This window comes from Cupressus sempervirens, chromosome 1 (assembly GCF_028749045.1).
Source record: "Cupressus sempervirens isolate cs-2001-9-10 chromosome 1, ASM2874904v1, whole genome shotgun sequence".
NCBI classification, from domain to species: Eukaryota; Viridiplantae; Streptophyta; class Pinopsida; order Cupressales; family Cupressaceae; genus Cupressus; species Cupressus sempervirens.
The window spans coordinates 323,530,181-323,555,670 of record NC_143118.1 but is presented as its reverse complement, the minus strand read 5'-3'; the positions used below and the strand labels follow the sequence as shown (position 1 = coordinate 323,555,670).

At 37.7% G+C, this 25,490-nt stretch overlaps 1 protein-coding gene across 1 annotated transcript in view; it reads left to right on the top strand.

Annotated features, from left to right (window-relative positions):
* The first annotated feature begins 862 nt into the window (after window positions 1-862).
* LOC149577461 (UDP-glucuronic acid decarboxylase 4-like) overlaps window positions 863-25,490 on the top strand; it is a 47,290-nt gene continuing 22,662 nt past the window's right edge. The window contains exons 1-3 of the mRNA XM_089823917.1: window positions 863-2,056; window positions 5,480-5,627; window positions 6,135-6,214. Coding sequence (XP_089680043.1) covers window positions 1,454-2,056; window positions 5,480-5,627; window positions 6,135-6,214 — 831 coding nt within the window. The 5' untranslated portion in view covers window positions 863-1,453. The remainder of the gene's footprint in view (window positions 2,057-5,479; window positions 5,628-6,134; window positions 6,215-25,490) is intronic.

Below are 25,490 nucleotides of genomic sequence, written 5' to 3'. Positions count from 1 at the left end.
TGGGGGAGAAATTTGAGGAGGCACACAACAACATTCAATGAGCAAGGAGTTCAGGAGGAGTGTAGAGCAGCGTGAAGAGAGTAGTGTAGTGTTAGCATAAGTGGTGAGAGTGTAGAGTGACTCGGAGTCCTCGTTTAGGGAGGGGGCCTGGGTCTTATCCATGTAAGTTGATCAGGTTCAATATGAGCTAGGGTCGCCTCAGCGAGTTCCAATGACACAGGGTGTTGGGGTGTGGAATCTACATGAATAACTACAACCAGGGACGTGAAGTGCATGAGGTGTGTGTCCGGTGTTCATAAAGTGGATATATATCTGGTGGTGGGAACTTGTACATAGTGCTTACGAAGTACTCGGGTGGTGATCAACAACATAGTTGAGATTGATGTAGACCGAGCTAGGAGCCATTTATCGAAATTAATAAAGCTACTTGTTTGCTCCAAAATATTGTGTTCAATCATTTTGCTATGCAAGATATATATTGTGTTTGTGTTGACTAGGGTGTGTGCAGCTTGAAAACTTTGGAAATAGGCGTAGTCCGGAATTGTCCCAACTTAAGGAGATCATGGGTGTCGCATGGGGTAAAAACCTAGCCCCATGATAGTCACAAAATGTAGGACAAAACTTCTAAAAAGGGAGATTGCAGATTAACGTAGCTGCAGCATAATTAGCAAATATTATTGGTTGTAAGAAAAGATTAATAACGATTTATGTGAAACCCGTGGACAGAAGCACTCGCACAGTCTAAAAAGTTGTAAGGTCTTCTCTCACCCGTAAAAAGGTTCCAAATATGCGCTCCTCAACCCTCAACAACCTTAATCTCGACTTCTTCCCATATGTCAGCATGCAATGCAAGACTCACTCCAAACGTAATAAATAAGCTTCCTTGATCGTGACCTTTCTGTTTTTTTGGCTCCGATTGCGACTGGAAAGACTTCTTTAAGTCGAAGGCTTGACGGCCATAATGTAAAGAAAGGACAGTTATAATTAAGGAAGAAGTCTGAAGCACATATCTAGCATGTTGATTGTGTCTATCAAGAGGCTCCCAAAACGCGCATCTTGCTAATCTGCACGGAAGGCTGCAAATATGGGAGTTTGAGGTTAATTTGATTAATTTTTTTTGTGGTGTTTGGCTTGATTGTCATAGCGAGCACATCTAAAATTCGAAGTGGAGTTCAACATAGCAGACACTGTATAATTTGTGAAATGGGTCAGGCAGTTTTGGAGTTGACTGCTGGTAGCAATGACAGACACCTGACTAAGAAGGCATCCCAAATGACATGTCAATAGTAGGTAAGTGTCCTGACTGTACGCCCAATTCAGATTTCATTGCCAATTTGAAGGCATCTCCTGCATTCAGCTCTGATCGAGAAGATAAAAATGCAGAAGCAAATCTAATCTCCTGACTAAATTACCAATTCAAAATTTATTGTCAATATATCCAAACACGACCAAAATGCACAAGCAGTCAAGCCTGAATCATCGTAGGGATGAAGAAGGTCAGAGCCCTTCCAATTCAGATCCGTATTTCCCCAAGCCCCAGAAGCCCAAATCCATTGCCAGACCGGTAAACTATCTACTTAAAGAGCAACGCTTGCTGTTTGTGTTGGTGGGTATGCTGATAGCCACTACAATCTTCATGCTTCAGCCCAATCTTGCAAGGCACGGAATAAGTAATTATGTGGTGCCAACCTCTGAGAAATTCGTTTTCAATAGAAATAAAAATGCAGTGGATAATAGTGGTACCAAGACAATTACAGCCTCCAAGGTTTTGATGGGTTTGAGGAGGCAGCCTCTGAGAATTGTCGTCACAGGGGGAGCTGGATTTGTGGGCAGCCATCTGGTTGACAGGCTAATGGAGAGGGGAGATAATGTCATTGTTATTGACAATTTTTTCACAGGGAGGAAGGAGAATATTATGCATCACTTCAACAATCCTCGCTTTGAGCTGATTCGCCATGACGTTATTGAACCTATATTGTTGGAGGTGGATCAGATTTACCACCTTGCATGCCCTGCTTCTCCTGTACATTACAAGTACAATCCTGTCAAGACAATCATATCCACACTTTGTTGCCAACTATGACCTTCTTTGTTTTTGGAAGTTGCTATTATGTCTACTCATGTTTGCTTTCGTGTGTTCATGTATGTTAACTTCTCAGTTCTCGTGTTTAGGTAAATTCTGATATTTAATTTGTGCGCACAATGCGTTGCTATATTTTTCGTCTGTATTATTAAGTCAAGTCTCTCTCATTGGCCCTAAAGTACTGTAGGGTTCTTCACCGGCTTCTTATCTATAGGAAACCCTAATCTATAAGAGGATATTTCATTTCATCTTCCTTTCGGGTAAGAGAAGATATGCCTGGGGGTTTCTGTCAGTTGTGTCGGATATCCTCTTTTGTCATTTAATGAATTGCCTGGCCTCCATAGTTGACTGATGCAAAGGCACTAGCATATGTCATATCTGGAGGAGTGGGGCAGGGAGCTAACACTATTCCATGATATACCTGTAGACTAACATTGCTCTCGATATTACTGTTCAATCAATATGGGATGTGTCAATTGGATGGATGCTAACGATCATTTTTGTGATTGGTTTAAGGGGACTCGATGATTTAAGCTTTTTTAAGAGGCTTCTCGAAGTATCAGTCCCTGGGTCCTTCGGCAGACCGTGTAGATTCCTTTGGATTTTCTTTGGTTATATATTCTGAGCTAATGAGTGTCAGGACTAAACTGCTAAAACAGTTATTATGATGTAATCCCTATCGCTTATGATTACACCCTACACAGCCTAGGGATTTGTTCTGTGTGATGGGATTGGGGGAAGAGCATGTAGTATGCAGGGGCATCTAGGAAATTGTACTCTAGATGCCCCAATGGAATCATTAAGTAGCTCCCCTTGGCAGGTATGCCCTGTGCTCCATTTTGAAAGCAGTTATGAAGCCTTGATATTTTTCTGGATGGTGAGACATTCTCAAGCAAACAAAAAATGAAATACCAGAAATAAAAGAAAAAAGGGTCTTTCTCCCAAACCTTTACAGGCTAGCAGAACCTAAAATGAGGCTTATTGTGTAGCTGCTAAAACAAGCAGTCAGTTTGTCGGGCTAGGATTCTGCTTTTGGATTGGTCATTTTGTTGATATGACATTGACTAATTTTGTATTAGTATTGAATACCGAGTACTCTATTCTCTCAGTATGACTGTGCCTCTATTTTGACATTAGCAGTCTCATTAACTATGAAGCAGATTTCGTAGTTTCTGATTTCATTTGAATGTTCAATATACCTTTGTTTAATAAATTATATTTAACCGCACGAGTAATTATAATGTCTCAATGTATATACTCAGTCTCTTGGTACAATAGACTATAGCAACATTGAATTTTGATTATCAAACACCCACAAGAGTTTCACACGTATAATTTCTTTAGCCCCCCATTTCTTGCATCCAGGGAAAAAATATTCGTCATCTCAGAAACATCTCCTACCATTTCTAACTCTGTGCCCATCCTCAAAACACTGTATTACTTGGATTACATCTAATTACTTGAGGAAACACCTCAGTCTTACCAGTATCAACTCTGTGGTAGAAAGGTCTTCTTTATCTACTGGGCATTGGCTTGAGAGTTCACAGTCCGAGCAAGTAGAGATGCCTTTTGGAATGGGCAACTTAAGTTTTACTATATATCAACATTTTGAATAACATTGTTCTTTTGCATCACCTGATGATGGATCATGGAATGGGATCCAAAATGTTGATAGAAAAGTAAAATTAAAGTTCCACAGTTTCTTGCCTAAACATCTTTACTCATTGATAAGTAGGAGATAATTTCGACAGCAAGTCAAATTGTGATATTGCTATCAGGATTTAACTGTGTGATTTTGAGTCAAACTCATTGATCCATGTTTCATGCGTAGTGATTCAACATGAATCCATCTCTCATGAGAATAAATGGAACACTTAGCACTCAGTGGATCTAGGTGATGCTCACAGGGGTGAAGCACCGGGACTTCCTGGGAGGTCACCCATCCCAGTACTACTCCGGCATGAGAGATGGATTCATGTTGAATCACTACTCATGAAACATTGGTCAATGAGTTTGACTCAAAATCACACAGTTAAATCTGATAGCAATATCACAATCTTTACTCATTTTCAGACTTTGAAAACTCATTTCTTCTATAGGTGTGCATTATCTTCCAAAGTTTACTGGATTCTTGGCTGTGTACTTTTATTTACATGTTTTGTGTGAGGCACCTCAACTAAAATGGAAACCAGATGAGTGATACAAAACTCCCCAGAACTATGGCCGTGATTGAAATAGTTACATTATAATTTGATTGTCCACAGATCATTTGAAGTGGATGCCGTAATGCTGTGCTATGTTGACTATATAAACAGATCAAGCAAACTCTCATAAGTTTATGAGGCTGGTCTCAGGAGCAATAGCTGGCAAAAAGACTTACCACCGGGACAAATCTGTTTCCTAACACAAAAAAAGTTTACTTTCTTAGGCACCCTACACCTTACTGTTTGCATAGGCTTCATAGTATAAGAAACATAGCAGCATATGACCTCTATGAAAATGAAACACATTTTACTGTCCTACAAGAACACTTAAAAAATTATCTGATTTAATCAGTGGGCAATATTTTTCATCATCAATGTTTTGGATTATACTTCAGAATTTATCATCCAGATTAAATAGCTAGAGAGCAGAATGGTTTCATCATGTTTTTGTAATTTGTACAGTACATAATGATAGCAATATCACAATGTATCTAATATTTTTCATCATCAATGTTTTGGATCATACTATGTCAGTTTTAAACTTCTGGATTAAACTGTGTGTAATATTGTTAACATTTTTAATCCAGAAGTTAAAAGCTAACATTATGTACTGTGGAAATTACATGAATATAAGTTAAAGAGCAGGCAATTCTCTTTATGTAGTGTCTAGCTGCAAACATGATGGTTACCAAGTATATTGAAGCAATAAATCAAGTGGACTTGTCTCAGAACCTGCAGCAGGCAGATACCAGCACTACCTGGAACAAACCTACTCCCAAAACTAATTTTAATTCTAATCAATTTCAATCACCTCCAGACACGATACAGCATTCAAGATCTCTGGTGTTTGTACCTTATATTTAAAGAATGGTCAATCACCAAGTGTGCTACAGGACAGATCTAATTCCACAATAGATCCTCTCTTGTTTAGAGATGTCGCTTTAATACCTTGAGAGCTAAGGTCGTTATCATTGCCCTTTTGGGATGGGAGTACAATGCAACAACTTGCTGTTTGATGAATGTGAAAACTGAATGCAATTAACATTTCTAGGAGGAAATTTGCTACTTGGATTCATTTTTTCTATATTTTTGCTATTTGCTATTTGCTACTAATGTTTTGCAAAAAAATGACTAAAAAAACTGCTACTTGATTTAATTTTTTCTTGATTTTGGAGCCCCTTAATATTTGTACAAGACAAATGTGATGGGAACATTGAATATGCTTGGTCTGGCAAAACGTATTGGGGCCCGCTTCTTGCTCACCAGCACCAGTGAAGTTTATGGAGATCCTCTTCAGCATCCACAAATGGAGACATATTGGGGAAATGTCAATCCCATAGGTATGCATCACGTGCTTCCATTTGTTGCATGTATGATGTCTTTGCTGTTAGTTATGTGTATTAGTCTCTCATCAACATTGAAATATCCTAGAAGGAAATCAGTTTAAGTGTTTCTTTGCAATTTTAAGTGCTTTGGGAGTCATTACAAACATCTATCCTAATTGCCTAAACTTTCGTTTTGGGAAAAGCTACTAGAGGAGAATCCTATTTCTATTGCACTTGTCCTCAAGTCTTGGTCCCTATGGCATGAGCATCTGCATCTCTGGTTGATGCCATTCTGTGCAAGTATATATTTCTGCTTTCAAAATTTATGACGGGGATGGGAGTTTTACACAACAATTAATAATTAAGAAAAAGAGTACTGGAAAAAATCTGTTTTAGCATGTATATGTCGATGTCATGTTAGCATATATAGATCAATGTCATCTTGCAGTATGATACAAAACTTTTTACACAGTTTCTTCCAATACTTAGGTTGTTGTTTTAATTAAAAGATGTCTTTCTTAGGTGTTAGAAGCTGTTACGATGAGGGAAAGCGTACAGCTGAGACATTGACAATGGATTATCACCGAGGGGCAAACGTGGAGGTATTTTACTATTATTTTTTGTATTTTAAGTAGAATTATAGCTTATGCAGTTGATTTATTAGATGCTTGGTTGAATGTGTTTTTTTTCAAGAAATAAAAAAAAAAATTCTTATCCACTAATGAAGATGCATACATTATTATATTATTGCATACATCTTTTTTCACACTTTTCTGTGGAAGAAATTGCAATACACACACCATTTTTGCAGTTACGATTTTTTAACTACGTGGTTAAGTATCATTACAGGATTTGCGTTAAAATATTTTTCACTATCACACGAACTAAATCTAACCAAACTAGTTCTTAATCAAAGATGTGACATTTTCACATGCAAATATGATATCATATGTCTGAATACAACTTTGTAATGGCTATCCATCTTAACATTTTAAGTCTCCTTTGACATCACTCTTCTTGGAAATATTTCATCACAATTTTTTTTCTGATTGTGTTCATTGTTCAATGTTTATCAAATACCTTATGTAAAATGTCTTCAGAAAGGTGTAAAGATTTCATCTATTTAATGAAAAGGGAACTTGTAATTTGGTACAAAGTTACATTGCTATAATAATTGTAGTAAAACTCATACAATGAATATAAATTTGACCATCCACATCACCAAAAACAATCCTTAATGCCTATAACTTCCATGGTATTTCCACAGTTCATAGAAAAAAATTAAAATCTTTTTGGATGTAAATGGATCAAGATTTCTAAAAACATGGTTTTGGATCACACTCCATGAGCCATTGTTTGGAAGAGGAAGATCTAAGGATGGATTGCAGACTATGCTCCTTAAAGGAAGGAGTGCCTGGGAAAAAAGCAAGAGGATGGAGATTTAAATGACAAAAAAGTTAAAAAGACTTAGGATGGTGCTGTCAATGACAAAATGTCAAAAAACAAAAAAAATCGTTGATATCTCCATCCTTTTTTTTGTGCCAGGTTCTCCTCCCTTTTAATGACCATTTTCTGCAATCTATCTTAAGTTTTTCCTCTTCCAAGTGGTTTTTCTCTTGCTTTCATGTTTGCTCTTGGTTAGCTCTTTCTTGGTCACTGTTTGGTGCCCTTGTTTTTAGCTGTCTCCTTGGTTATATGCTTTTTAGTCCCTTAGACCCTTTTGGCAGTCTCTTGTTGGACATTAATAAATTTATTTTATCTTATATTATCTTTTTGATGATGGTTTATGGAGTATAATCTGAAATGCTGATGTTAAAAAATATTTTCCCTAATTTTGTCTTTGGCATCTCCATCTTGTTATTTTTTGTCTCAGGCTCTCCTTCCTTTTAAGGAGTACTGTTGCAACTCATCCAAATATTTTCCTCTTCTTGATGATGGATTGTAGAACGTGATCTGAAATATTGATCTTAAAATATCGATGCAGTACATCCAGAAAATATTTAAGCACTCTCAATGCTTTTTAAAATTAAGGCATGAGGTGATCAAGTGAGAGATGACCAAAGCTGGAAGATTTTATCACTTAATAATAACTGATGTGGTGGTTAAGTGTGAGAAAAGGCCAAAAATAGAAGATTAATATAAGTTAAGCTTAAATCTTAGGTGGATAACTGGGAGAAACTACTAAAGAAAAGGAATATTCCAAGTTAAATCGTGTTATTTTTTTTTGAGTTTCTTGGTTGGTGATTTGGAACATCAATCGGGATGATCAAACTTTAATTTAGCGATTGATGCTGCTGTTGAGTGCTGGAAAACTGTCTATTCTTAGTATATGAAACTGCTGTATATGTGCAAATAATGTCTGGGCATTATTTTTAGAAGTCAAAGCTCCTGACCTTAGGTGCTAACACTAGTTTCTTTTAGGTGTATTTTTGGGTTAAATTTTAGGCATTGCTTTTAGTTATTTTATTTTGGATGACGCGCTTATTTTTAGACATGTTTGTGCCTCATTCTGATTTGGAGTGCTAAGTTCATGGGTTATTGTTAACTTTGTGGCATTTGTCTTTTTTGTATTCAGTATTTTTCCAGCAACTGTATTTTTTTTTTTTTTTTTTAATATTAAGAAAACAGGTGTTGAAGGCCCCCTGAAACCTTGTACATGGAAACCTTAAAGATTAAACATTTAGCCCATCAGGCAAACTAGGATAAAAAAGGACAGTGCCAACAGACAATCAAAAGCCAGCAACGAAAGGACAGCAAACCAACTAAGTCATAGAAAACACAAAAGACACAGGAAGCACTAGGACACAAAGGAACTTAGCCCATATTCTTTAAAAGCTCGACAGCCTGCATCTTGAATTGGTCCACTTTTTCAGCTGCTTCCTTAATTTGACTAACATCAGTAGAGACAACTGCAGCCATCTTCCTATTACTGGCTCTGGTCCTCTTACCCAGCCCATCCTTGCTATCAGTAGCTCCACCTGGATCTGCAGGAACAACAACAATGGCTTTCTTCCCTGCAAAATTCTCCAACTTACTGATGAGAATCTTGATATGCTTGTTGGAGGCTCTGAGAATTTTATAACTCTGATCAGCAAAACTTCTCAGAGTACTCTCAATGCCATTAACCTTGTTATCCAGCTCCAACACCGTGGCCCCTAGTCTGTAAAAGGCCGCCATATCATTCAAAGATCCCATCATAGGGCTCTCCTTATCAGCAATGTCTGGAATCCTATGGCTGTCCATCCTTCCCTCCAGGAGACCCATCTTGTCCTTTAAATCCACAACCTGATGGAACAACCACTTGATGGACCTGAAATTATCCAACAGGCTATTTCTCAGATTGTTCAACACATCCATGTTCTCCTCATTATAGTCACTAAGGATAATCATTGAAGGGTCAATAAGTTCTTCGATTCCAACTTTGCCTGGCTCCACCTCAGCAACCAAGAGATCAATTTTCTCTCTGGCAATGCCGAGCCTCACCAAATTCATGCTCATATTCTTCTAGACCATTCTCCTACCCTTGGAAGGAGCAGAGGAGACTTCGGACTTCAATAGGATTCTTGACCTGGGTAGTCTAGGTGGCTTGAATTTCCTATTCAGCCTCTTCGACAGGAGAGTCCTCCCCATATTGGTCATTAATAAGATTCGGAGGGGAGTCCGTGCCCTTGCTGGCACCATCATCACCTTTCTTCTGTTTTTTCCTTAAAGGCTTCACACTTCTCCTCCTCTTCAATCTCTATTTCCATGTCATCACCCTCCTCATCATAATCATCAGAAGATTCCAACAACTTCGGCCTGTTTCATGACTGGGCTATCCTTCATCTACTTTTTTTATAACCCCTTCCCCTGCTTCTTTCTACTATAATCCACCTCCTCGACATCTGTTTCCATGTCTTCATCCTCTACTAGGTAATCATTGTCAAATTCCACAACCTTCTTACCTCGAGAAACATTCAGTTTCTTCTTAGGCAACTTCACAGGGGCTTTAGAAATAGACCCCTTGCCTTTGACCTTACCTTTTGGAGCCACATCATCATCCTCCAAATGTAGACCCTCACTGTCTTCAGTATCAGAGAGACCCCGAGAATCCTTCGATTCCTCTTCATCCTCTGCCATGCCCTTCACCTCAATAAATTTCCCCACATAATGAATTTTAATGTGCTTGTAGATAAGCAACATTAAACCATCATGAAGGGGAGAATTGGTGAGAATTTTCACTCTCAAACCATTAATACTGGCATTTATCAAGGAATAAAGATAAAATAGAATGGATATCTTAATGCCATGCCTAAAATGGTTTAGAATGGAAAAATGGTGCGAGAAAACCCTAGAAACAATAGCACGCAAAACAAATCCCTGGAGCTTCTTGATACACTTGGGCTGGAAGTAGGTTTTACCTTCATGCTTGATCAGTGCCTCACTCTCACCCAGCTCCTTGGGCAACTCTTCAATAGCACCCTCCGAGAACTTACGGTCCCTATAGAATTTTTTGCCCGCAATTGGGATGCTCGTCACCTTGGAAATAAGCTCCCCTATGATGGTAATATTCCGACCACCCACATTCAACGTGCCCTCATTCCACTTTCTCAAGAACAACTGAGTGACTTGAGGATTCCCACCATGGAGTCTTTCCATGGAGGTGGTTAGACCTTCTCTCTCAAGAATCTCCCAAACTTTGGTGTGCTGTCTCCACTTCTCACAGTTAAGGGGTTCTCATCTCTTGCACTGGCCACCCATTTTCTCACTTTGATTCTTGCTAACTAGAAGGCTATTACAGAGAGTATTAGCATAAATAAGCAGAGAATAAAGGCAATAAAAGTCAATGTCTGAAAAACACCAAAAAAGCATGCGAGAGAACGAAGATATAATTACAACTGTCGTCCTTTCTTCCCTTCTAGTGTCTCGTAAGCAACAATCCATTACTTCTAAGTACTTCCATTCCCATTAATAATTGTCCCTTCCTTTCCGTTAATAATGTCAAAATCAATGCTTGACATGACATTCAAAGGCAAATTTGTATTACCTTGCCATATCATCTTTTGGTCACACCTCACTGCCACATTGACAATTGCATCAGCAATCTTATTTGACTCTCAATAAACATGAGTTATATGGTATTTATCCATAGAATTAAGAATATCAATAGTTTCCCTAATGATATTATCAATTGTCCACGAAGGACTAGAGGAACCATTTAGGCACTTAACTATATTCATTGAATCAGCCTCCAACCAAAGCTTAGAGACCCCATTATCCTGGGTCAATTTGGTAATTTGAAGGTTGGTCATTGCTTCAGCAAAGTGGTTAGATTGAGTTCCCAAGGGAAGTGCCACCGCAGCCATACAATGACCAAAATGATTCCTTATCACTCCCCCACACCCACCCTGCCTAGGGTTACCTTTGGCTGCCCCATGAAAATTAGCCTTACACCAATCTTTTAGAGGGAAGGACCATCTACTCTCCAATCTCCTCTTCTCAGAAAGATTCCCTGAATGTGTATTCTCAATAACTGTCTTCAAAATGAGACCACCAACACCTTTGGCATTAAGATTTTCCACAATGGCATTTTCAATTTTGGAGTACACCACCTTAGGAGGGGAAGCTTTGTCCCTAAAATTTCTATTCTTCCTCTCTTTCCAAATACCCAAAAGCATATGAGGGAGAGAGAGACCACGAATTGCTTGCAAGATTTAATAGGGGAAGACTATTGAGAAAAACAATATGTGATACTGGCTGGAAAAATCCAAGAAAGATTGATCTTGCCTAGAAAAAGAGACCAAATTTCTCTAGAAAAGGAACAATGAATAAAGAGTTGATCCACAGATTTTACCTTCAAATAATAGAGGATACACATATTGGGTAAGCAAAAACCACGTTTACGCAAATTGTCAATAGTAAGAATTCTATTTTGAAGAAGAATCCAGAAAAAATGTTCACTTTGGGAATAAGGGCCGAATTCCAAACCTTTGCCCAACAAGGAGGATCACCCTGGTCACCGGAAATCACCTGATAAGCTGAAGCCACAGAGAAATCACTAGAGGTTGTAACTTCCCAAATTAGAGAGTCCTGCTTATTATTAAGGACAATAGAGGAGAACTGAGTCATGAGAGGCCGAAGATTAGGAGAAAATTCACCTAGATTAATCCATCCACCCTCCACCCAATAATTTCCCACTGTAGTCCCATATCTAGTCACACACTGATCCTTCTAAATTCTGAAAGACTCATTGTTCTCCAGGACTTTAGTTGGCAGCCAATTATCTTCTCAAAAAAGAAAGTCTCCATTGCCCGACTTCCATTTAACTTTCAGTGAGGCCAAGTGTCTAGCCTTAGGAATGTCTTCAGCCATCAAAAACTCCTCGAAGGCAGGGCTGTTGTAAAGATATTTAGAGTTTAAGATTCTTCTCTAAGCCCCATAACTTTGGAAAATTCTCCAAACTTGTTTAGCCAGCAAAGCCTGGTTAAACAACCTGATCTTTCTTAGCCCCAAACCTCTCATCCTTTTAGGGAGGCATACTTTATCCCAAGAAATAAGGGGAAATCTTCTGTGATCCTCAGCTCCCAACCATAAGAATCTTTTTTGAAACCTCTATGGCTTCAGCGAATTTGGAAGGAATATGAAAAAGGCTGAGAGCATAAGTAGGATGATTTTGAAGAGTAGATTTGAGCAGCTGGACCTTATTCGCTTGATTGAGAATAACTCCTTTCCAACCATCCAACTTCCTATTGAATTTGTCCACAAGACTATCCCAAAAGAAGTCGGGAGGTTTAAGCCCAAGAGGAAGGCCCAAATAAATAGAAAGAAACTCAACAATATTACAGCCCAAAATGCCAGTGATCCTTCTCTGTCACTCCACAGGAGTATTTACAAACTCCACATTAGTATTGACAAAAAATAGGGAACTTTTGCTCCAATTAATAAGTTGCCCTGTCGCCTGACTGTAACAAATAAGATACTCCTTCATGTTTATCGCCTCGTTAATGGTAGCAGCTCCCCCAAGGATGGTATCATCCACAAATTGTTGCGGCGAAAAAATGTTGTTATCTGATAACAACCTAATACCCTCCAGGCTATTTGAGGTAATACCAGCCAAAATCATTCTGCCTAAACACTCGACAGCTATAACAAACATGATAGGATAGAGAGGATCTCTCTGTCTTAATCCTCTAGAAGGTCTAAAAAAAGCAGAAGGTGCACCATTAACCATAACAACCATAGAGGCAGTGGAGACCAATTGAGATATCATCCTGCAGACCTTCCTATCAAAACCAAAAGCAGAAAGAATCTTCAGTAGAAGGTCGTAATCCACCTTTATCATAGGCTTTAGAAAGGTCAAGCTTGAGAAGGAACCCTTGCTTCCAAGCTGCATCAAGTGAATGAATAACTTCATGCATCAGGATAATTGAATAAAGGATCTGCGTAGTCAGAGTGAGCCCCTATTGTTGAGGAGAGATAATCATTGGAAGAATCTCCAATAGACTCAAAGTGAGGACTTTCGAGATGATTTTATAAAATGACTTATAGAGACTAATAGGGCGGGCTTTATCCATAGAGTCAACACCAGCCACCTTTGGGATCAGAACCAAGAAAGTAACATTGACTTCCTTCAGAAGATTCTTAGAGCCAAAGAATTCTTGGACAACTTTCACATCATTCTTGAGAATCCTCCAGAAGTGCTGAAAAAAAAACATGGGAAACCCATCTGGTTGCAGAGTCTTGTCACCTTCAAAGAAAAAGAGAGCACTCTCCACCTCATCCCCCGAAGGAATAGCACTAAGCTTCTTATTCTGATCAGCCCCAACGATTGAAGGAATGTGACTCAGGAGAATATCCTGTTTGTCACTAGATAGGTTTATAGAATCCACAAATAATAAGTCTACAAAAAAATTTCTTAGCTTCCAAAATGATACTTTCTTCTTCCCGAATAATCCTATCATTTTTTAACAAGTTTGGAGATTTTGTTCGCTGCTCAATGCTTGAGGGCGGCAAGGTGAAAAATATGGTATTTTTGTCACCCTCAAACAACCATATTGACCTAGATCTCTTCCGTTAATAGACCTTCTCTTTAGCTATGATATCTAGATATTAAAGAGAGAGCAAAGCTTTTTCTTTAATCATTCTATATTGGTCATATCCCCAATTTTGAATAGATTCCTGTAACTGGCTAATTTCCAAGAGAACCCCAACTTTCGACTCAAAAATATTCCCAACTTTGTTCCAAATCTTGATTTTTTCTTTAACATTCCTCAGCTTTTTGGCGACCCTAAACGTGGCAGTACCATCAATGTTTATTGACCACCACTCTTGTATTTTATCCCGAATGCTTGGATGACCTATCCAAATTTTCTCAAACTTGAAAGGAAAGCTTCTTTTCTTGCCAAGAGAATCCAGCATCAAAGAAATTGGAGAGTGAAATCTGACACAATTCTGACTAAAGCCAAAAGAGAACAGGAGAAGGAAGAAAGCCAATCCATAGTAATTAAGGCCCTATCCAATCCAACTTGAATACAGTGCTCCCCAAGTCTTCTATTAGTCCAAGTGAACGAAACTCCTTGAAGGTCAACATCAATAAGAGCTAGATCATTGATAAGGTTCATAAGATCCATCCTACTATCCAAATCAATCTCCGATCCCCCCTTCTTTTCATGACTCTTTAGAGGAGTATTGAAATCTCCCATGGTGATCCATCTACCACTTAAAATCCTACTAGTAAGATTTCTGATTCTATCCTAGTATCTAGACTGACCCCTTTTAGAATTAGCAACATATACATTCAAAATATTCCAACTGTAGACTTCTCTTGAATTGGCAAACTTAACTAACAAGATGTTATCTCCTTCAAACATAACCTCACCTTTTAGTTTATAAGAATTCCATAGAACAACAAGTCCACCTGAAGCACCTTCAGAACTAGAGCCAACCACAACAAAATTCTTACAAAATTTCAAGGATTCCACTCTTTCCTTAACCATCTTGGTCTCTTGAATCAGAACAATATCAGGTTTATGATCTCGAATAAGATTTCTTAAAACATCTTGTTTGTGTGGTCCATTCAAACCACAAATGTTCCACTAAAAGAATTTCATTTCTTCTTTTGAGAGCAGGCCTCCTGGATGGTAAGCTGAGTTCTATCCGCTATGTTCTTACATGCTAATTCCTCTCTAACCATACTCGCCCTTTTTCTTTTTGGAGTCTTTTGCTAAGCTCCAACATTTGGTTATTTTTGCTTCTAGTCGTTGCTAGTGAGGCTAGAGATGGATCCCTATTGCTTTTCTTCTTTGATTTCCTTTTGGAAACCATTTCCCATTCCTCATTAGACGTTTGTCCTCCTTCACATTGAGCAAATAGGGGCTCCATATTCTTTATCAGGGGGTTCTTATATCCAATATCTAAGGACTGTCACCTAGACTCTCCCATCACATTACATGGCTGAGCCTCCTGATAAGGATTCTTAGTCATAAAACTTTCCATAGACTTCCGTTTGTCCTGAATCTCTCCTTCTTCTAGAGATTGCACCCCAACAGAATCGGGAACAACAAAAATATTCTCAAGATCATCTTGAGGGGAGTTGGAAGAGCACCCTTCTTTCAAGCTTCTCAAACTTTCCTCCTCATGTTTAACCTCCTAAGGGTGGTTGTTTGTGCGAAGGTTAGCATCCTCTTTAGTGTTCTCCTCTTGTAAATGAACAACAGGCTCCTTTGACTCCCGACCGCCCTTATTGGGAGTATCGCATTTCTTCTCTTCATTTTCTAAAGCCTTTTTTTCTTTCTCCATCCCTTTTTTTGGGCTTTTTTGGCTTTTTCTTCAGCAATGAAAGAGGGACACAACTTTGCAATATGTCTAGCCTTCTTACAACGAAAACAAGCAAATGAAACACTTTCAAAATCAAGCTTTTGAATCCACTTACCGAGCTTAGAATGGATTTGTAACATACTATTTTACCTAGGTTGAAAAATAGAAAACATATTCTAAGATTATAATTGGCTTTCATAACAGAATGACATAAAGGTACTTATATTAGTTATTTCATTTAGAAAGGAAACCAACAAACAGATTCATTATATAAGAATAAGTAACAGAAGTAAAGTAGCAACCTTTATCTAGTTAACTTGAAAGGAAACTATTATGACTTCCATAACTAACATCTACCAATATATTGATAAGACATCATGCATAATGCATTTATATATACATCTCAAGAAATAACATTAAATTAAGGAAAGAAACGTACAAAGGATCAAAAGTACATGTATCAAATAACTGTCAAGGTGTTGTACAAGTCTCGGCATTTGGTGAAGAGGAGAAGCATTGACATAGGTTTAACCCCCCAACTGCAGACCTTAATTTATCCCACACACAATCTCATACGAGAATGACCCTCTCTACCTCGGGATTAGGCTTGGGGCACCATGGTCCTGCCACCCGAGCATCCTGGTGTTAGAGTGTCATGTAAGCAATAGGAAAGGCAGTGGATATCCTCTATCAACCTCCCCTCTGTTAGCTAGTACTTTGACCTCTAGTGATCAATTGCGGCAAGCATGCCACTAACCTACCTTGGCCAAGGATTTAGATGGGCATTATGAAAGCTCGATCACCCACTGCTTGACTTGACGACCGAAATATATTTTGGACAACCATGAGTTGACTCAATATGTGCAGTTTTAATTATTCATTTACACTTGTTATTGACATTCACTTGTTACTGCAGGAGTGTTTCTCCTCCCCACCCATTCATGCTTGACCCTCTTGGTCTTGGGTGTATCTTGGGAGATTTGTGTGTATATAAAACATTTGTACTTATCAATCATAATTATTTTTTCAAATCTGAGCCTTATCTCAATGGCATATGGTCAGTACCATTGTACAGGTCAGATTGATGCCTTTGGGAAAATATATCAAAGCTAGCTCCATAAACAATGCATACAATATGTATTTGCAAAAAATCACAATGGTGTCAAACAAATCATGGTTGAGCGGGTCTGTAAGATTTCTAGCACCCGAAACGCATGGAAATAAGTGAGATGAACTAGTTCTTATAGTTTCTGATTCAACATAGGAAGCTTGTGGTCATGACAAGTATTATTTTATCCATGATTGAGGATGCATATTAACATCATAGACATTCAATACATCATAGACAAACATCTTGAAACCACCAGAAAAGACAAATATCATATGAACATAACTTGAGTATATGGTTGCATGACCTCAGAGTGGTAATTTCGTTCGGAATCACGGCTCGTAATCATGAGCTTCAACACAAGAATGAGTTTTGTTTTGATAGTTATGGCGTGGCCTTTCCTACAGCTTGAAGTGTCATGATGTGTAACAAAAAGATATATCCCGAAGGTAATAACAATCAGAGGATGAAATACCTTACTCAATAAAACGTAGAGCCATCAACGATAGAGAGACAAGAGAAGAGAGTCGTTCTTCGATAGCGGGGAGCATAAAAAAATAGACCACCCGCACACTCTTCAGTTACAAGAAAAAAAGTGACAGTGTATAGGCAACCATCGGTCACTCGTAACTCCTACACACTTTTAAAATTTAAAAAGGAATAATGTCGATATGATGTTGGCAACGCTCATTGATATGGAGTCAAAATAAAGACATGAAGATTATACTTTCTCAAAGTTATATCAAGTATATATTGACATCATGCTATTGGTGTCGCCTATAATTGTACGTACACCTATATATATTATATATATACACGTGCGTGTGTAATTTGAATCATGAGATTCTTTTTATCAATATATTAATTTGTGCACACACACACACACACACACACACACACATATATATATATATATATACATGTAGGTGCAATTATAGGTGTTAAAATACTATGGTGACAATATATGTAGATTTACATTCCAATGATTACTCCGTGGTCGCCAAATAGAAAGAAGGTAACATTTTTTTATGTTAATAAAAGTCTAATGTTTTTCTTGTATTAAGAACCGACCAGGTAGCTCATGATTGTCCAAGGTATACTCCGTGTTGCCTAGCCATTAAATCCTTCACCAAGATGGTTAGAGCCCATACGTGATAACTTGTCAATGGACCTTTTTGGTGCCCCAATCCTTAATTCTTGTAAAACAATTCTCCTCCCCTCTTTGTCTCCTTCTGCATCCAGGAAAAAAACACTTCCACAATAATAACATATTCTTCAAATTTAAATCAAGATAACTATAAACAAAAGCATTTCATACTTGTCACAATGGCTAACCACCATACCACTAGCAATTATCTTTATAATTTCTTGAAATGTAAATATCCATTTTAATTGAGTTGTAATGAGAAATCAACAAGTAGTTTTCACATGAATCAAAATGGTTAACCTTAATTTCCATTTCACAAGATCATAACATTCAACTGTCTAACTGTCATTCATATGAAATATATAATGGCTATATGATTAACAGGATTTCAATAACCTCCCGCATGTCCTTATCCTGTTCCACCCAAACACAAATTCTGGCGTTTGTTAGCCTTCTACGCGACATTGTAACTGGGTCAATAGACAACAACTCTCCAAAGGAGCCAACAATGCCTTTGAATATATCCTCATACCGAAATTCTAGCGGGAGTTCTAGAAGCCTAACCCAAACTGGGGCTTGAACAAAAAAGGAGTCATTAAGATCCAGGTTTGGAGACCATTTCTGAAGAGCTAGAGCAGCCTCACCAATCACCCAAGGACACCCATAGAAAATCCTTGTAAAGTCCTCTTGGCAGGAAGAGGAAAAAGATAAAAAACCTTTCGCCATCGCCGAGATTTCCACACTGCCCTTTAAATCCCATTTCTTTTTGGCAAACACTCTAACAACATCAATATTTGGTTGAGGACCAACAAACTTACCCACCAGAGTAGTTGTCATCAGCCCTATGTCATGATCAATCAGCTCATTTGGGACAACAATCGCAAATATCCCCTTCTCCTTATCTGAGATATCTTGGATGTTTGGGAAACTAGATTTACTTGTTGGTTTGACCCCAAAAAGAGTCAACAAAGGCTTTGAGGAAACTCTATGATCTTGAGAGTGTAGAGGATCACGGGAAACCTTTCTGATAGCTTCCCTCGCCTTTCGGCGAATCTTCGGTCCAACATCTTTCCTCTAAAACTCCTTCCCCGGTCATTTTGGACACCCCGTGGGTCCCCATCCGCCTGGCTTGCTACCTCCTTGCCTGAATCACCGTCTTCATGAGATCCAGTAGCACTTGATGCATCAACAACCTTCCTTGCAAAATTCTTGCCCAATCTCGAGTTCAAATTCCCTTCTCCCTTGCAAGCTACCATTGGATTGCAATTGTAAACTTTTGTTTTCTATTTCATTGTTTTGTACTTTCAAAAGTTTGTATATGTAGGTTGATGTACTTTGAATTGTATGATGCTTTGACCACTCCTTATTAATTTGTGAACATCTTTTGTAAGACATTGATGGAGGAAAAACTCAATGTACATGCATGAGTGACACAAACACGGTAACCATCTTCTTCACGAGGATCATAGGACTTCATGATTTGCTTACAATAATTGAGGTGAGTGGGAGAATGAAGAGTTGGTATTCAAACCCGGATGGGTTCTCTCCATTTTGGGGAACCATTTTGTTAAGGTGTTTGTGCTTGTTAGAAGCTTCCCACCTTTGAGAAGCTATGGGATGATGAAGAAAAATGGCAAGAAAGGATCTTGGAGGGGTCATTAAGAAATGAATGATATATATTCTTTTCAATGAGGTAAGAAAGATTTAGGCCATATCAAGTGAGATTTGAGCCATATTAAGTGTTTCAATTGCCGAAAGGTTGACTTATATGATTCTCAATGTCTTGAAAAAACGGGGAAGGGAAAGCAATAGAAGTAGTTTGCAAGTAGTGCAGAAGCTTTGATAATGGATGAGAATTCATAGAAGATTTACCTTTTCCATGATTTCATTCATATCTTGTTACTGGGACAATAACAATTTCTTTCTGCTGATATATTTGATCTAGATGGTCTTTTTTGTTTTCTTGGATTAGAAAATAATTGACATTTAGATTAGCCTTGTTAGATTTGAAGGGTTTGGATATAATAATTGTAGAGATCTATTTTCAACCATCATCTAGAACCTTGTTGCATCATATTCTATAACTCTTCCTATTCACTAGCACCCTTCCAAATTTCCCTTTTATTCGACAAGTATCCATAAATAATGGTGAATCTTCCAATGTTCTCCAAACTAGTGAAATACCTAAGGTGACCCCTAATATGTTTGAGGAATCTCGTTCATCTCCAAAGATGAAGAATATTCAAGAAATTTATCAAAAGGATCAACAAGTCAATTATGCTGTAATGACCATCATAATGAAAACTAATGACCCTCAAACATATGATGAGGCTAAAGGGAAGCATGAGTCGAAACAAGCTATGGAAAGTGAATATGATTCTTTACTAAAGAATAACACATGGGAATTACTGGATTTTCCCAAAGGAAAGAATGTGGTCCACAATAAGTGGGTATATAAGACTAAGTTCAAGTTAGATGGGAGCATTGAGAAATACAAAGCTAGACTAGCGGCAAAAGGGTACTCTCAAAAGGAGGAAATTGATTACATAGAAACCTTTGCCCTAGTAGCAAAGATAAGTACTATCAGAATTATTATAGCATTGACAATTCATTTCAAGTGGCCTCTTCACCAAATGGATGTTAAGAATGCATTCTTGAATGATGAAGAGATGCATATGACACTGTTGATAACAATTATTCAATTGTATATTGTCATTGATGTTACACAAATGTTATACTCTAATCGAGAACGACCAGTTGGAATTGAGCTTAGAAGACTCCTGTATCAGCCGAGCATAGTTTAGTGATCAGTTGTAACCAAGTTAGGTCGGTTACGAAAGAAGTTCAGTTGTAATTGAGTTAGGTCGGTTACGAAAGAAGTTCAGTATAAACCGAGATAGGTCGGTTACCAAGGAACTCAGTGGTAACCGAGTGACTCAATTTCAGTTCAAGCCGACCTGCATTAGAATAACTTTATTTGTTTATTTTGTTTATGCAAGCTGACTTAATGGATGTTAATTGTTTATTTGTAAGGGTATTCAAGCCGACTTGACATTGTATTTCATATATATGAAAGGTCAAGTTGTGGGTTGAAATATAGAAGTTTTGGAAGAAGATAAGATACAAATTAGGAAAGATATTTGATTAAAGGGCAGAACATCCAAAGAGCTGCAAAGAATATTTTGATTAGGAAGGATCCAGAGGATAAACCAAAATGGTGATCTGAATCCGCAATTCAGTTGCTTCGTCAATTAGGTCAATCATTGTTACTCTCTAACAATTGTAGCAGTGAAGAAATCTCTTAACAGAGTTGACTTAACAATCATTTTGAAAATTCTCTAACAAGGTGGCATTTCTAGATTGAAGTGTCTCAAGACCTCGAACAAGGGCACTCCTAACAAGGTGATTTAAATCCTTTCACAGGGTCACACCTAACATTGTGTTTTGTAACCTTTAGCAGGGTTGGCTCCTAACAGGGCTCACTTCAGAAGAGTAAAAAGTTGTAATTAGTTGCATTGATGGTTTTCCCAAATTGAGTTTCCACGTTAAATCTTGGTGTCTCTTGTGTTCATGTTATTTGCTTACTACTTTATCTTTCTGCAACTAAGTTACTAAAGGTTAATGCACATTAACATTTCAAGATTACTTTGTTAACTGAGTTACAGTGAATTTCTAGTTCTAATTGAGCTATGAGTTATAAGAGAGTTTGCATTGACATCTAAGGGATTTGGAATTGTTTTAGTGGTAACTAATTCACCCCTTCCCTCTTAGTTACTCTTATATTTTCAACAATTGGTATCAAAGCATTTAGTGCTTGCAAAAAAGGTTTCAAGGACCTATGCTAAAGATCAAGATGTCTTATAGAAGAGAGATTCCTAAGTTGAATAGAGGTAACTTCAAAGCATGGAAGGAACTCATGAAGCTGCATTTGGCAACTATTGGAGACACAAGCCTAAAATTTCTAGAGAACAAGTATGTGGCACCTTCTGATCCTTTGATTGTGGATCAAATGGTACAAAAGAAGAATTACAACACAATGATGATTGACACTGCTTCTGCTCTCAATTATTTTGAATTTGATGAAATCAAAGATTAACCTACTTCTCATGAAATGTGGAACAAGTTGCAAAAGATCTATGGAGGAGATGACAATGTGAGAAGAGCCAAAATAGAAAGTCTAAGAGGCCAATTTGATTAGATGAAGATGAGAGAAGATGAAAATTTTGCAAATTATAGTGAAAGAATCAAAGCAAGCGTAAGTGCAATCAGAGCCTCAGGAGGAACAATCGATGATGTGACAGTATTTGGCAAGGTATTAAGAACTCTTCTTCCTATTATGCAATTAGAGTTTCAGCTATTCAAGAGATGAGATGTGATCTCAAAAATGATATAACTTTGGATGCACTAGTGGGAAGGTTAACAACTTTTGAGTTGGATAACTTTGATATAATAGAATCAACTTTCAAAGCCAAACTAACTCTTGTTAGAAAGGGAGGAAACTCAAAAGGAAAACAGTTTGACAACGAAGAAGAAGAAGAATCAGATGACGACCTTGAAGCTATTGAAGCTCTGCTTGCAAGGAGGTTACCAAAAGGCAAAATTCCATTGATTTGTTTCTTTTGTGAAGAAGTTGGTCACATTGCTGCAAGGTGTCCAAACAAGGAAAGCAAGGATGACAAAAAATTCAGCAAGTTCAAAGGCAAGAAAGATTTCAAAAGTTACAAAGACAAAGGTAAGAAATCTTGTTACATTGCTAAAGATTCTGACAGTGATGATGAAGATGAAATGGTGTATATTGCTATTAAAGATGAATTTGATGATGAGGATAATGAAAAGATAGCACTCATTTCTCATGTCAGCAAGAATGACACATGGATAATAGACAGTGGCTGTTCTCATTACATGACTAGTGATAAAACTAAGTTTGAACACTTGGAGCACTATGATGGTGGAAGTGTTAAATTTGGAAACAATGAACTATGTTATGTGAAGGGAAAAGGTTTTGGTGCATTAACTGATGAACTCAAATGTGACAATGTTTACTGGGTTGAAGGACTGAGACACAATCTTCTAAGTGTAGCACAACTAAATAACATTGGATACAAGGTAGAATTCATGAATGGGAAGGCCAAGCTACTGGATGGTAAAGGATACCTAGTTGGGACTGGAAATCAGACAAGGTAATTTGCTTTACTTAGATGTCACTGAAACTATATGTTTGTTGTCTCAGATAGAGGAAACCGAGCCCACAATACAACTTGAGTTGCAACCAGTACAACCTGAGTTGGAAACAATTCTAACTGATTCTCAGACAAAGGAACTCGAGTCACAGACTGTGGGAACTGAGTGTCAGACAGAGAAAGCCGAGTTGCAGTCAGATAAAATATTTAAGACTTCGATTCCAAACCAGTTAGAACACCTATGTCTACTAGACATAAACTATCGAAGAATGATGATTCAAAGGAGGTAAATTAGACAACCTACAGATCTATGATTGGGAAACTTCAGTATGTTGTTCACACAAAACCTGATATTGCATTAGCAGTTGGTATAGTTGCAATATTTTCTGCAAATCCTAGAGAAAATCATATGATGGCAATCAAAAGAATCATGAGATACCTAAAAGGCACTCAAGACTATGGTCTACGGTACAAGAGGGGAGGAAACTTTGAATTGAAATCCTCTATTGATGCTAGTTAGGCTGGAAGCATTGATGACAGGAAGAGCACAAGTGGAGGAGCATTCTTTCTTCAAAAGAAGTTAGTATCATGGACAAGCAAAAAGCAGAATTGCATCTCTCAGTCTATAGCAAACGCTGAATATTTTGCAACAACAGTTAATTGTTCCAACATAATGTGGTTCAAGCAACTGTTGTCAGGAATGAAGGAAGAAATCAAGGATCTAGTGGTTACCTATTGTGATAACACAAGTGCAATCAACATATCCAAAAATCCAGTGATACACACCAAGACAAAACATATTGCAATCAAGTATCATTTTTTGAGAGAATTAGTTCAAGATAAAGAGGTAAGATTGAAATATGTGAACACAGAAGTGTAGGTTGCTGACATATTTACCAAACCATTACCTAAGGATGCATTTTTGTATTTAAGAGGAAAGCTAGGGGTCATTCCCCTATTTGATGCTCACTAGAGTACAGATTAGTGATGCATCAACCAAACTATATTGAAGGTCTATCAAGTTGATGCAAATTAGTTAGAGTTCATTGCATATGAATCAGTACATTAGGTACATTATAAAAACATTGTATCAAGTCTTTGGCATGTGATGTCAAAGAGGGAGAGGTTGAATCATGTCATATACTCATTTAAGGGAGAGATTGATGTATTCAGGGAAGAATCAGAGGAAGTGATCTAAATATTTGAAAGAGGGAGAACTTGATCTGATGGAGTCTAAAGATAAGAGGGCAGAGGGAGAATCTCAAAGGGAGTTTTCATGGTTAAAGAATCAGAATCAAACTAAGGATGTTTGCTCCAAAGTTTTCTTTGCTTATGACATGTTATGTTGCCATCAATGCCAAAGAGGGAGATTGTTGATAACAATTATTCAATTGTATATTGTCATTGATGTTACCCAAATGTTATACTCTAACCAAAGCACTTCCAGTTGGAACCGAGCTTAGAAGACTCCTGTATCAGCCGAGCATAGTTCAGTGATCAGTTGTAACCGAGTTAGGTCGGTTACCAAAGAAGTTCATTTGTAACCAAGTTAGGTTGGTTACCAAAGAAGTTCAATGTAAATTGAGTCAGGTTGGTTACCAAGGAACTCAGTGGTAACCGAGTGACTTAGTTTCAGTTCAAGCCGACCTGCATTAGAATAACTTTATTTATTTATTTTGTTTATGCAAGCCGACTTGAGATTGCATTTCATATATATGAAAGGTCAAGTTGTGGGTTGAAATATAGAAGTTGTGGAAGAAGATAAGATGCGAATTAAGAAGGATATTTGATTAAAGGGAAGAACATCCAAGGAGTTGCAAATAATATTTTGATTAGGAAGGATCCAGAGGATAAACCAAAACAGTGATTTGAATCTGCAATTCAATTGCTTCATCAATCAGGTCAATCATTGTTACTCTAACAATTGTAGCAGTGAAGAAATCTCTTAACAGAGTTGACTTAACAGTCATTTTGAAAATCCTCTAACAAGGTGGCATTTCTAGATTGAAGTGTCTCAAGACCTCTAACAAGGCCACTCCTAATAGGGTGATTTAAATCCTTTAACATGGTCACACCTAACAGTGTGTTTTGTAACCTTTAATAGGGTTGGCTCCTAACAAGGCTCATTTTAGAAGAGTGAAAAGTTGTAACTAGTTGCATTGGTGGTTTTCCCAAATTCGGTTTCCACGTTAAATCTTGGTGTCTCTTGTGTTCATGTTATATTCTTATTGTGTTATCCTTTTGCAACTAAGTTACTAAAGGTTAATGCACATTAACATTTCAAGATTTCTTTGTTAACAGAGTTACAGTGGATTTCTAGTTCTAACTGAGTTGTGAGTTATAAGAGAGTTTGTATTGACATTTAAGGGATTTCAAATTGTTTCAGTGGTAATTGATTCACCCCTCCCCTCTCAGTTACTCTTATATTTCCAATGGACACAATCCAAAGGATTTGAAAGCCCAGGACAAGAACACAGGGTTTGCAGAGTTCGGAAGTCTTTATATGGTTTGAAGCAAGTTCCAAGGGCTTGGTATGCTAAAATTGATGAATATTCCCAAACTCAAGGATTCCATAATAACCCTCATGATCCAAATTTATATGTGAAAGAGTATGATGAAGGTGGCATAATAATAATTGTATTGTATGT